At 36.5% G+C, this 12,233-nt stretch overlaps 2 protein-coding genes across 2 annotated transcripts in view; both read left to right on the top strand.

The window, feature by feature from the left end:
- LOC109215517 (autophagy-related protein 11) overlaps nt 1–4,521 on the top strand; it is a 10,728-nt gene extending 6,207 nt beyond the window's left edge. Inside the window, exons 3-5 of the mRNA XM_019379595.1 lie at nt 548–765; nt 3,266–3,479; nt 3,861–4,521. Of these exons, the coding sequence (XP_019235140.1) occupies nt 548–765; nt 3,266–3,479; nt 3,861–4,277 (849 nt within the window). The 3' untranslated portion in view covers nt 4,278–4,521. The remainder of the gene's footprint in view (nt 1–547; nt 766–3,265; nt 3,480–3,860) is intronic.
- Nucleotides 4,522–6,264: 1,743 nt separating this feature from the next.
- Nucleotides 6,265–11,850, top strand: LOC109215522. Its single transcript, XM_019379599.1, has 5 exons — nt 6,265–6,406; nt 7,956–8,369; nt 10,399–10,878; nt 11,214–11,411; nt 11,583–11,850. Exons 2-5 carry the CDS (start codon nt 8,057–8,059, stop codon nt 11,669–11,671), a joined length of 1,080 nt encoding a protein of 359 aa, XP_019235144.1. The 5' UTR covers nt 6,265–6,406; nt 7,956–8,056; the 3' UTR covers nt 11,672–11,850.
- Nucleotides 11,851–12,233: the final 383 nt, after the last annotated feature.

Raw genomic sequence — 12,233 nt, forward strand, 5'->3', positions numbered from 1 at the left:
AAAAAAAAACCAACCAACCCAAATCCTTAAAATTTTAATGCGTTTTCTGGAAGAGGACATGTAACACTGAAGGTACAGAAATGCTCACTGAGAATGCATGAATAAAGTCTTCTGTCTTTCGTTATTCATTGACCTGTGGTTTGTCATTTCCAATAATACCCCTCTGTAGTGCTGATATAGTTCCTTGGATGTAGTGCAAGCTTTCTACCAAAAGTGTAATGAGTAAAATTGTAAATGATAAATGAACTAAGAGTTAAGCCCATGCAAATTTAATATCTTGGGGGATGAGTAAATTAGCTCTATCCTACTGGTCACTCTTTGTCATAGTGGTTGAGAGAGTTTTCTCTACAATACTAGGTCAAAAGTTCAAAGCTGGTAGTTTGCAAAAAAGAAGAAGATGGATTTCTCTTGCATTGTGAAGACTCTTACAAGTAGAGTCCTCTGTTAGGAGTTAGGCCTTTCAATTGTGTGACGGCAATTGTTATCTCATGGAATGCTAATTTATTGATCGACTTTTCCTTAATCCTTTTCCATAATTAACTTGCAGATGAATTGTGCTCATCTAGAGAATTGTCTTCATGAAGCGAGAGAAGAAGCTCAAACCCATCTATGTGCAGCTGATAGAAGGGCTTCTGAGTATAGTGCTTTGCGTGCTTCTGCTGTTAAAATGCGCAGCCTCTTTGAAAGATTGAGAGCGTGTGTGTTGTCCGGTGGTGTAGCTGGTTTGCCTGAGTCCTTGCGTGCATTATCTCAATCTTTAGCCAAGTAAGCTCTCGCCGTTCACTCTGCTTTATACTTTGTTTTGTGATGCATGACAAAAACTTACTAATCTGTAAAATACTTTTGTAGTTCGTGGTCATAAAATGTTTAAGATGCAAGATCCATCGGGAAATAACGATAGGTGTGAACATGGTTAGCTCAAGTGAAAAGTTATAGAATAACACCATCTAACTAATTAATCAAGTGTGCTTGCATAATCGCTTATTTGAATAATTGGATTAGCTCTCCTTCTCCAACCGGAAAATGACAAACAAATACATAAATAAAGGCTGAAAAAACCAATTCCATAAACTTGAGTTCGGGGACAAATGCACTAATCATCGAAAACTTTACTGGCTCAAATTTTCTTATCTTCTCTTTGCTTTCCTTACAAGGAGCTTGTGTTAAAGTGTACTAACTAATCCTATCAACTTTGTTGCCGTATAATTTATTGGTGCAAAGAGACTGAAATACTCTGTTGCAGATATCTTGCGACTTACCTTGCCGTAATTGTTCCTGTTTTAGTACTTCCATAGACTCCTTCATCGTAACATGTTAAGCAAGATTGCTTCTAAAGAGCTTGTTAAGATTGTATAGCATGAAGATACGGTAATCTTAATCTGCATGTCTGAATAGCTTAAAATGCACTACTATGGAATGTTTTGGAAGTTAGCGAGCTTCTAATTATCTTGTTGTGAGACGGTATATTGTCTTTGTAATGGTGTGACATACCAAAACCCTCTGTATCCTTCAGTGTTCTCTATCCTTTTTTGATTTCCTCTTCTTCCTGATGCAAGGGTAGTAATTCTGCAGTCTACTCCCAACTATGTAAGAACTATTTGTTGATAGATTTTATATAAGAATAAATGAATTGAGTTGGCTTGAGAGGACAGAGAGAGAAATTTGAGTAAATAATGTCTTTTCCCTGGATAAGATTATGTCTTTGGTATATTCTGCAAAAGGTATAACGGATGAAAGACTATCAAAAATTTTCCCATTTAGGAGAGCCCCTCTTTCAAGAACCATGCTCTTCTACAAGGGTGAGAGTTAGAGAAACGATGTGCTCGTATTTACCAAGATTGAAGTTACTAAATTTTGGTCAAGAAGTCAAGAACGATCTGTTTTATGTGCGGGCTAAGACTATTTCTGATAGTACTAGATATCTCCTTGACAATTCCATGCTGATTGAGAAATATGGGATATTCACTTTCATGCGTATGAAGGGAAACCAAGGGTGTGACCTAGCAATAAAAGTGGGTGAAAACCATGAGAGACCAGAGTTTAAATTGCAGCAGAGACAAAGAAGGTTCGGGCAGAGTTACCTGTGTTGTGGTGGGGAGGTAGCAGGTATCTGGTGGAATATTCTGGCTGTGCATAAACTGGCCCAGACAATACTGTTATTGAGAAGGATGGAAAAAAATGGTGGTGATTGTGTTGTTAGGTATTGACATGCAAGACCTCGTGATACGGAATTTTTCATGTTCTTGAATAACAAAAAAGAGAGAATTTGAATGACACCAATAAATACTTAAAAAACACCAATTGAGGGGCTTCCTCATTGTCTCTTTAAGACACTAGTTAGCGCTCGTTAATAGCCTCTCTAGCAATTGGACTCTTTTTTGGTTACTTTTTCAAAATGAATCTCCCTCTGAGAACTATTCTATGCTTAATCAGTCACAGAAATTCCTTCTCCTCGGTGAAACTCCTCATAGAGACTAGTAATTCTACCTGCAGTTGAACAAACACCCTGATGATTCAAGCTAACTCTTTAATGGCTAATATGTTCATTTTTCCATAACCAACCCCATTAACGATCTTCTTGCGTGCCAGTCATTATCTCGATGCCTTTTCACCTAGCCTTATGCTTTAGTTTTCTTTATTTTCAGAGTACAATATTTCCACATTTTAGACATGGGTTTGCTCTATTTTAACTTGCTTTCAATTCAATGATTAATCACCAGCTTGATATTTGCATGGCTCAACACCTTCAATATGTATATTATATCTTATTCAAGAACCTTGTCAAAGTTGTTCTCAAGGATAAAATGCTTAAGCCATGATCTTGTTTATATTAATTCCAGTCCTCAAATCTAACCTAGTGATCAAAAGGAATGTCTTGCGATTTTGGCAATTGGAGTCGTGTCAAGGGGCTTTGTTTTCTGCTTGCTTCTATGCAGTAAATGAGAATACGTGGAGTGAAGAAATGCGTTGAATAACTATAAAAATTTTCTTTTGTCCCTAAATTCTAGAAGGGGAGAACTAAATGTAACTAGGGAGCAATTCCTGATATTATAACATGTTTGTTTCTTCAAGTTCTTTGTTCTCTAGCTTTGGATTAACTACTTAAAGATTTAATATTAGGAGTTAGGACAATGACTACCATTTGTTGACTGTTAGCCCATTGGTTTACTGGTGGAGTGGACTAGAAATATAATGGTAATAATTATCGTATATGCAATCTTTTCACTAACACAGGCTGATGCAAGTTAAATTGATTTGTTTTTAGTTCAATCAATGAAAAAGAAGAAGATGGCTCAGCTGAATTTCGTGAATGCATTCGGGCACTTGCTGATAAAGTTGGTGCGTTATCAAGGCACCGAGCGGACCTGGCTGACAAATGTACCAAATTTGATGCTGCAAATAAACAGCTAGCGAAGGAGTTGGACGAAAAGAAAGAATTGGTTAACACCCTCTATAAAAAGCATCAACACGAGAAGCAGGTACACTTTATAGTAACTAGTATTCTGGTCATATACATAGTACCATTACTACAATGTGATCTATTCTCAAGGTATTTGTAGTTTGTCTATGTTTGAGCTTTCAGTTTCTTAGACAATGAAAGTACTGTTATGTTAAGCAAAGGTTTGGAAATACAGTTAATAAGGATAGCATGTAGCGGCTGTAAATTGTTCTCGTTTTCTCTCTTTCGTTGATCTTTTTTTGGGAAGTGTTCCCCCTTAGATTGATCTTAATCTATATTGCGGAAAAAATAGAAATATTGCTGGTTAGGACAATGGTTTGGACATGATTTTAAAGTGACAAAAGTTTGATCCATTGAAATTTCTTGTTTAGCGACTTATTCTTTCCTAATTGTTAATCAGGCAAACAAAGAGAAGATATCGTTTGGGCGTTTAGAAGTCCATGAGATTGCAGCATTTGTCCTCAACTCTACTGGAAATTATGAGGCTATCAATCGAAACAGTCCTCGTTACTACCTCTCTGCGGAATCTGTGGCTTTGTTTACTGACCATCTTCCAAATCGTCCAAGTTACATCGTAGGGCTGGTTGTGCATATTGAGCGACAGACTGTGAGGCTGCCACCCTCAACATCAGTTCGCGCTGACCATGATAGAGACCGTTTAGATATACTGACTTCTGACACAGGAACGACCAATCGTTTGTCCTTGAATTCAGGATCAACTACGAACCCGTATGGTCTCCCTGTCGGCTGTGAATACTTCGTAGTGACAGTAGCCATGTTACCTGATACCGCCATTCATTCATCACCTACTTCCTGATCTCATGAATGGAAATGAAAGAAATGAGGGAAGAAAAACAAAATTGTACAGAATGATTTATATAGTAACTAGTACTCTTTTTTAGAGGGATTCTTTGCTTGATTTCCTAATGTACAGCTGATGATGAAAATCAATCAGAACTCTTTCTGTGTATATAGCTTTTTCTTACAAACATGTAAAATTCTGTGAATATTCATCTTTCTTTTGTTAGCGCCTTTATCGAAACATTTGAATATTCATCTTTCTTTTGGTATGCTGTTGTTATTGCTGGTTGGTACTGCTTTCTTTTTTCTTTCTTTGTGCTGGGGTCTATCGGAAACGTCTCTACCCTCAAGTTAGGGTAAGGTCTGCGTACACACTACCCTCTCCGGTCTCTACTCGTGGGATTATATAAGGTTTGTTGTTGTTGCTGTTGTATCCTTCTTTTGGTAGTGTTTTTGTCAAATGTTTGATTATAGCTCATGGCATCATCGTCATCATCTTCTTCTATCTGAGATTTACAGGCCCGACTAACCCGGGTACGTGTGATGTTAGCCCCACTAAATGGGTTAATGTTCCCTATGAGTTTATTTATTCCGACGGTCTAAACGCACCCCTATTGAACTCGAGATATCTAGTTAAGGGCAAGTCGCCACTCATTGGTAGTTGGTGCCTTTGATTTTTTATGTTAGCTGGACTTTGTTATGAAATGCTTGTTTAGTGTCTAGTGCTTGTCCATTTATCCTTTTTATTTTTTGGTTATGTTGAGTTATTAGTTATTTGTTATGGGGGCTGAATGTTTGGCTGCTTAGTGGAGGAGTCAAGTGTTTGTTTTTACTTTTCAATAAGGTGAAGAAGCAAACACCTTCTTACTGGATTGAAATTGGTGGCCATTTTAGTAATTTGAAAAAAGAAGAAAATTATTCATACCTAGTACTATTTCAGACATGTAGTTAAAGGTAAAAAAGCTTTTAAAAGTTACAATTTAAGTGTAAGATTTCAATCTCACTAAAAGCCTTTTCTTGAGTTCATAACTTTACTATTCATCAACGTAGAATATCTGACTTCGCTAGCCAGAACACTATAGACATCTGAAACAAGACCTTCACCGATTAGATCGAAAGAAAGGTCAATCTCTGAAAGGCCTTTGCAGAGTTGAGCTTTAGGGGGAATACTTTTTACGGACTTGCACTTGGAAAAGTCAAGTATCCTACGCAATCTTGATTTATCATACTTAAAAAAAAAACCGTTCCTTGTATAATCTCACTATCTCTTCGAGTGTGTAATTAGGGTTTAAGTTATATATACACTGAAAAGTGTAACAATTTTGTACGTAAAATTAGTTTAATTTAATGTGTTATAGAATCCTATCATTTAGCATTTATATTAGGTTACCAATCTATGCTATTAAATAGAATTAATTGAAATCACTTTTCAAGTGATATGATTGTGTAAATACATTTTTTATACCATCAACGCATATGACTTCAAATTATAGTATTACGAGATCAATTCTATGCGACCTACCGATTATTGTCACATAGTTGAATTTTTTTTATTAAGAGCAACGGTCAAGTTATCTCCGTGTGACCTATAGGTTACGGGTTCGAACCGTAGGATCAGCCACTAAAACTTGTATCAGGGTAGACTGCCTACATCACACCCCATTGGAGTGCGGCCCTTCCCTCGACCCTGCGTGAATGGAGGCTGCCCTAAAAAGGAAGATAAATATTACTAAGAAATTCTAGCTATTTGCTAGCTAATACTAAACATCAAAAAAACTTTTCATCTAAAATACTAAGCCAACTAATTATTTTCCGATATTAAGTCAACTAGTGTTTTTTGAAATTATTTTAATTTTTAATTTTTAATTTCTCTATGTCGGTTAGGTTAACTCAATTATTTAGAAAATATTCCACATAAATAAAATCCCCCTAAAAATAAGGTAAATGGACCCCACAACCAAAACCTTTAAAAGCCAATTTTTACCACTCTTTCCCCCAAAAACAAACCTCTGAATTTCAAATCCCTCTTTCTTTCTTCTCAATCCACCGCCCCTCTTCAAAATTTTGTCTTTTTTTCGTTATATTCACACCCCCTTTAACCCTAATTAGCGTCTCTTAATTACTCTTTCAGTTCCTTAACAACAGGTGCATACTTTTTCTATATATTGTAGATGAATCAAGAATTGATTATGCTGTTGATACTGGTTTTATTCTATTGTTATTTTCTATTTTCGGAATTTTTTTATTCAAATATTGTCTTCTGTGTATTTGAATTTTATAGTTTTCGTGGACTTTTTTTAGATACTTATATGGGTTTCTTGAAGTTTTTTAAGGTTTATTTGATTTTTTTTATTTGTGTTTGTAAGGTTTGTTAGTTTGTGTCTCGCTGTAGATTTTATTACTACTACATGTCAGGTGTAATGAGGTTTTCATTAATTTGAGACACAAACAGAGTTTTTTGTTTGCTACCCTTTTGGTTATTTGTGGAAGTATTAAGGCACCGTTTGGTTACAACTTACAAGTATAAGCAAAAAAAAAAAAAAAAACAAAAAAAGAAAAGTCCTGCTGCAAAAAATTCTATAGTTTTACACAGTGTTTGGTATGAAGTACAAAACCCTGCATTACATGTTAATCTCCTTATTTACAATGTTTGGTTTCCGGTACTAGAATTAACTTAAGTTATCTAGATTTTAATACCGGAAACGAAACGCTGTATAACTAATGTGCAGTGTTATCAAAGACGCACGCTTAAGCCCTCGAGCGAGGCTCAAAACATGTTGAGCGTTTCGCCTCGCTTAGTGGGCGCTTCAATGTTGTCATTAAGGCTCTATGGCATACTTTTCCTTGCCAATGAGCATAATTCTGAAGAGGCGCCACTAAACAATTGATATTTCACTTTATCGTAAATTTTCTTCAATTTCTTTGTCCATATATTTGGTATTCATGCTTATAGATATTAGTCTTTGACTACATGTATATATTTGTAGTTTTTCTCCATTTGTGCCTTTCTTTAATAAAGCCCACACTTTATTTGCGCTTTGCGCTTAAAGCCCTACCAAACCTTAGAGCTTTTTTGCGCTTTTCGCATTTGATAACACTAATGTGGATATAAGTTATACGGGAACCTATGTATTATCTTATATGGAATAGAAGGTGGAATAAGCAATATGTGTATAAGAGGCAATCCCTAAAAAACAATCCTATTGTATAACAATCCTCGTATTATTAATGTCCCTACAAACAATCCCTGTATAATTAATCCATCAACCAAACGACCGGTAAGTGTAATAAACTGAGACTAGGATTAATTGGTGGATATTGTTAATAGATATTGCTGGACAGGTTCTATTTAATTCTCATATGTTTTTATGGTGACTGTTTTAGTTATTTCTGTCAGTTTTAGGTGTAATAAGCTGGGAATAGGATTTAGTGGTGGATATAGTTAATGGAGACAGGTCCATTTTGGCCTTTTGGTTATTTATGGTAGTTTAATTTATTAATTTGGTAACAGTATTAATCATTGGATAAAGTTAATAGAGAGAAAAATTTATTGTCTGTTCGACAATTTTTTAGCACTAGATTTATCTGTAATCTAGTATGGAAGCTTATGCACTGTGAATAACGTGCATGTGTTATAGATGCTATCTTGGTTTTGCATGTCAGCAGATGTGACCTTTTGTTGTGGTTATTGCAGTAGCACAACAAATGGAGGGCCTTTGTTGCTGAGGTGATTTGTGGCTTACATTAGCTTCTTCGTTGAACGAAGCTAATTTCAAGTTCACCTGATCATCAAATATGGTTGGCGGCCCTTTAGGCCGGAAATGTAAAACGAACGTCTCCATCTGCAGTAAAGTTGAGGAAAAGCAGTTAGAAGCCCCAGTTCCTACTTCAGTGTCATCTGTTCGGAGATCTCCTGTTTTATCTAGCAAGAAGGACACCACCCAAATTCTAAAGAAGAATTCATCACTTGCTTTTAGCACAAAAGTTTTGTGTGGAAAAGAAACAGAGAGCACACGGGAGTTGAGGAGCGCAGAGACAAGAAATAGAAGTTCATTTTCCGCACCTACAATTAGTTCTTCTGGAAAAACTAATACAGAAAAGCAAAACAGTAAACTTTCTTTCCTTTCATGTCCTCCTTTTGATGAAGAACAATATACTTTCATAAAGCATGTCTATCTGACTATAGACAATTTAGTAGCACTAGTCAAGCATTCTTTGTCCTGGTTTCCCTCTATGTACCGGTTAGTATGATAGTGTTTTGTCTAGCACTGCTAGCGGTTTATGTTGTGTTTCGCACTTTTGCATAAAATTTGTGTTAATGCTTTTCCATTTATTTGCTGTCTCTCACGTTGCTGATATTATTTTTCTGGTTCGAATGTCACGGATCTGTTGTCTCTGAGCTGAGGGTCTCCCGAAAACAGCCTCTCTACCCCTCCGGGGTAGGGGTAAGGTCTGCGTACACTCTACCCTCCCCAGACCCCACTGGTGGGATTTTACTGGGTTGTTGTTGTTGTTGCTTGTTTAGTCGTTACCGCATGAAAGCATTACTGCAACCTTAGATAGATGTCAATTTTTCCTTTTTTTTTTCTAATTAATTCTGTGTGCAGTTCACTATGTTACATGAATACATTGTCCGTTGAAATCAGCTGAAACTTTATACAATCAGATTAGGTGTTATTGCCATTTCATGTTGCATCTCACTTAGGTTCAAAACAAGAAAAAGGCAAGACATGAATACATCATGCCTTCTGCCAATCATACGCTTGCTACAGTTTAGCTTTATCATTTTTCAAGGATATCAAGATACCATTTTTAGTGAGATGTGGTAGTTATTGTCACATCTGGACTAGTGTGTAAAAAGATCTTATGGAAGTGAACAAAAATATTAATTCCAATATTAGCAAAAGAAGATTCTGAGGAACTCTTTAAGTCCAAACTCCAACGACCAATTTCTTTATCCAATCTTTGTCAGTTATAATAAGATTTTCAAATGGTCGAGGATAATCTAAATCTGGTTGGATATGCTTTCACGTTTTCCTCATGGTTTTGTGGCTTGTATCTTCATTATCTTTTTTTATTTTATTTTATAAATTTTCAAGTCCATGTAGTGAGCAGCCAACTAGATTAGTGAAAAGGCATATACTGGTTTTTGTATAAGACAAGCCAGTAAGATTGCATTGTAACTTGTGAGCATCTCCATGTAAAATGACACCTAATGAATAATTTCCCCCATTTTATTTTGGTGCCTGCAAGTTAAATAAGATTAATGCTCTTGCTCTCGTTTCTCTCCCTCCCCTAACTTGCATAGATAGAAAAGAGCTTGGACTCAGTTCCTGTCTCTTACCTATAAATAACCGGGGCGGGGGAAGGGGAATATCTTTGATTGTGAGACCGCTGCTATTTCAGAATGTTTTACTGATATGGAACTGGAGCTTACTTCCATGATAAAGAGAGACATTCCTATAATTCCTTCAGTCTTGATGTATGTTCTGTTTTCATCCCTCGGGTCTCTGACTGAATTGTTCATCTCAGGACAACGTAGTCAGGTATTCTTAATTAATGGCTAGAGTCAGATTGAGGGGCTACATGAATGATATGGTATTTGAGGGTGTGGCTAAGCATTATACGCGTTTTTGCCATTTGGTTTAGTATAGAGCCAAACTAGGGACAAATTATTTGGAATATTACAAGTTATCCATACCTATGTAATGCATTAGAACATGTTCTTTTTCTGCAAATGAATGTTGATTATTCCAAAAAGTACCAAGAGCTTAAGTAATACTCCCTCCGTCCCAAAAAGGATGATACTTTTCTGATTTCAAGAGTCAAACGAGTTGTTCTTTCACTACGGCTTTTTCATATACCTTTTTAAATATTTTGAATTGTTAACTATTGTGACTTATAGTACTTTTTTGTAGTTTCCAAATAATTATTGTGACTTCTACGTTGGAATTCATGGTCAAAGTTAAAAAGTTTGACTCTCGAAATTGGAAAGTATCATCCTTTTTGGGACAAGAGGAGTAAAATTTTAGTATCAGCATGAAAAGTACTCCTTTCCCTTATTTTAGAGGATCCATATACTTTTGTGCCAACTATTGCTTCATGAGATTTCTAACATTGATTACTACTTCTGACAGATCATACAGTCCAAGTCCCGCAAATGAAGACAAGGTTAAAAAAAGGTTCGGAATCAGAAGCAATTAAGACAAGCCAAGTGAAAGATACTCCTGCTCCTAGAAAACCACCCTTGCCTCCTGTAGCTAAGAAAATCAAGAAGATTTCAGCGGCCGCGCCTCAAGTCCTACAGGAAATAACGCCAATCCAGACTTCTATCCATCAATCACAACCAACACCTAAACATACAAAGAGCTCTGAACTTCAGAAGACTTCATCTAAGACCCAGCTTTCGTGTCAAAAGACCCAGGGCGAAACTCTTGTCCATCAGTCCAAATTTCAAAAGGCTCCAACTTCAGACCTTTCACAAAAAATGACCCTCAACCAGAATTCAGTAGGAAAGAGAAGGATCCCTACTTCCATCAGGCAGTCTAAATCGTCCACAAGTACCAAGGAGCCTTTAAGAATTCATGAAGAGCCTGTCTATCATATTATATGGGAAGGTATGTCCAAAATTTTATCTCTTCATAGTGTTCCGAGACCACTATCTAGGGTAGGAAAGCTGCGCTTTAATATTAAACAAATGGGATATATAGGCTTACAGAACATAAGCGATCCTAAATTTACTGATTGGTAGATATATAGATCCAGTCATACTATAAATGTGATGGCGAGTTAATTTGCTTACTTTTTTCTGGAATGTGCACAACGAACGATGATTTCAATGACATAATCTTTTTGTGCTGCCCTTATCGGGATAAACACAGTGTTCGCCAGCATATGCATTTCAGTTTTTTCTGCTTTAGTGCATTGCTAATCAATAATCTGTACATTGCAGGTCCGGATGAAACATTTGAATCTTCTGGAATCACGTGCCCACTATGCGAAAATGATCTGTTGTACATGCCTGATCAATATGTAGACGGATATTATGATGATGTTGAGCCTTCGGTTCTCCCAATTGTTGCTATTCTGCCGTGTGGTCATTCTTTTCACAGCGTATGCTTGGATGGCATTGCCCCTGAAGAAAACTCAGGTGATCCTCCATGCTATTTTTGTCTCAGTTGCATGTCTTGAGAATTATGAGTCCCATCTCGTTTCTTCGGATTCTCAAATCATTTTGTTGGGGGCATTCTTGAAGCGGCTTCTAGTAAATTTTGCCAAGTGTACAGATCCCTTATGGTCTCCTTCCCTTTCGACTGTGTAGCCGCTCTAGTAGATACTACGAGCCCTTTGTCCCACGCATCTAACCAGCTCGGCGGGTCAACGTTTCTGGCGAAAGCTCTCATTTCATGAAGCATTGGATGTGTTTGAAAGCCTCGAGATGACTTGTAGAATAAAGTCCTTCAATTTCAGCTGCTCATTTTAGTTCAATTTATTTTTGTCAATTTAGAAATAGCAATATATTGAGGCCAATTTCTCAAGATTATTTCCAGGATTTTACATGCTTATAAAAGTTTTCAGAGCTTCAGTTTTGGCATGGTTTCTTACTTCCTCCATTTCCTATTTATACAAATTAGGAACATGCTTCTTTGAGTAATTTAACGTCATAGCACTTGACCATAGTTGGTTTTGTGTTGCATGCATTTCTAGATGTTTCATGGCGCCAAAATCTGCTATAATATGACTACTGAAAATACAGTAGCATAAAATATATGACCCCAAAACACCAAAAAAAAAAAAAAAAAAATCGAAACGCCGAAAAGCAATGTTAGTCATGCGGACCAATGAGTATTGGTCACTAGGTCGTTTTCTAGGGACCTAAAAAAGTTTCAGACCAATCAGAGTCCGTCACCAAAAAGTGAATATAATCGCAAATTCGTGTTGCATGACCATGAAACGCCATAAAATGAACTCG

This window comes from Nicotiana attenuata, unplaced genomic scaffold (genome assembly GCF_001879085.1).
Source record: "Nicotiana attenuata strain UT unplaced genomic scaffold, NIATTr2, whole genome shotgun sequence".
Classification (NCBI taxonomy): Eukaryota; Viridiplantae; Streptophyta; class Magnoliopsida; order Solanales; family Solanaceae; genus Nicotiana; species Nicotiana attenuata.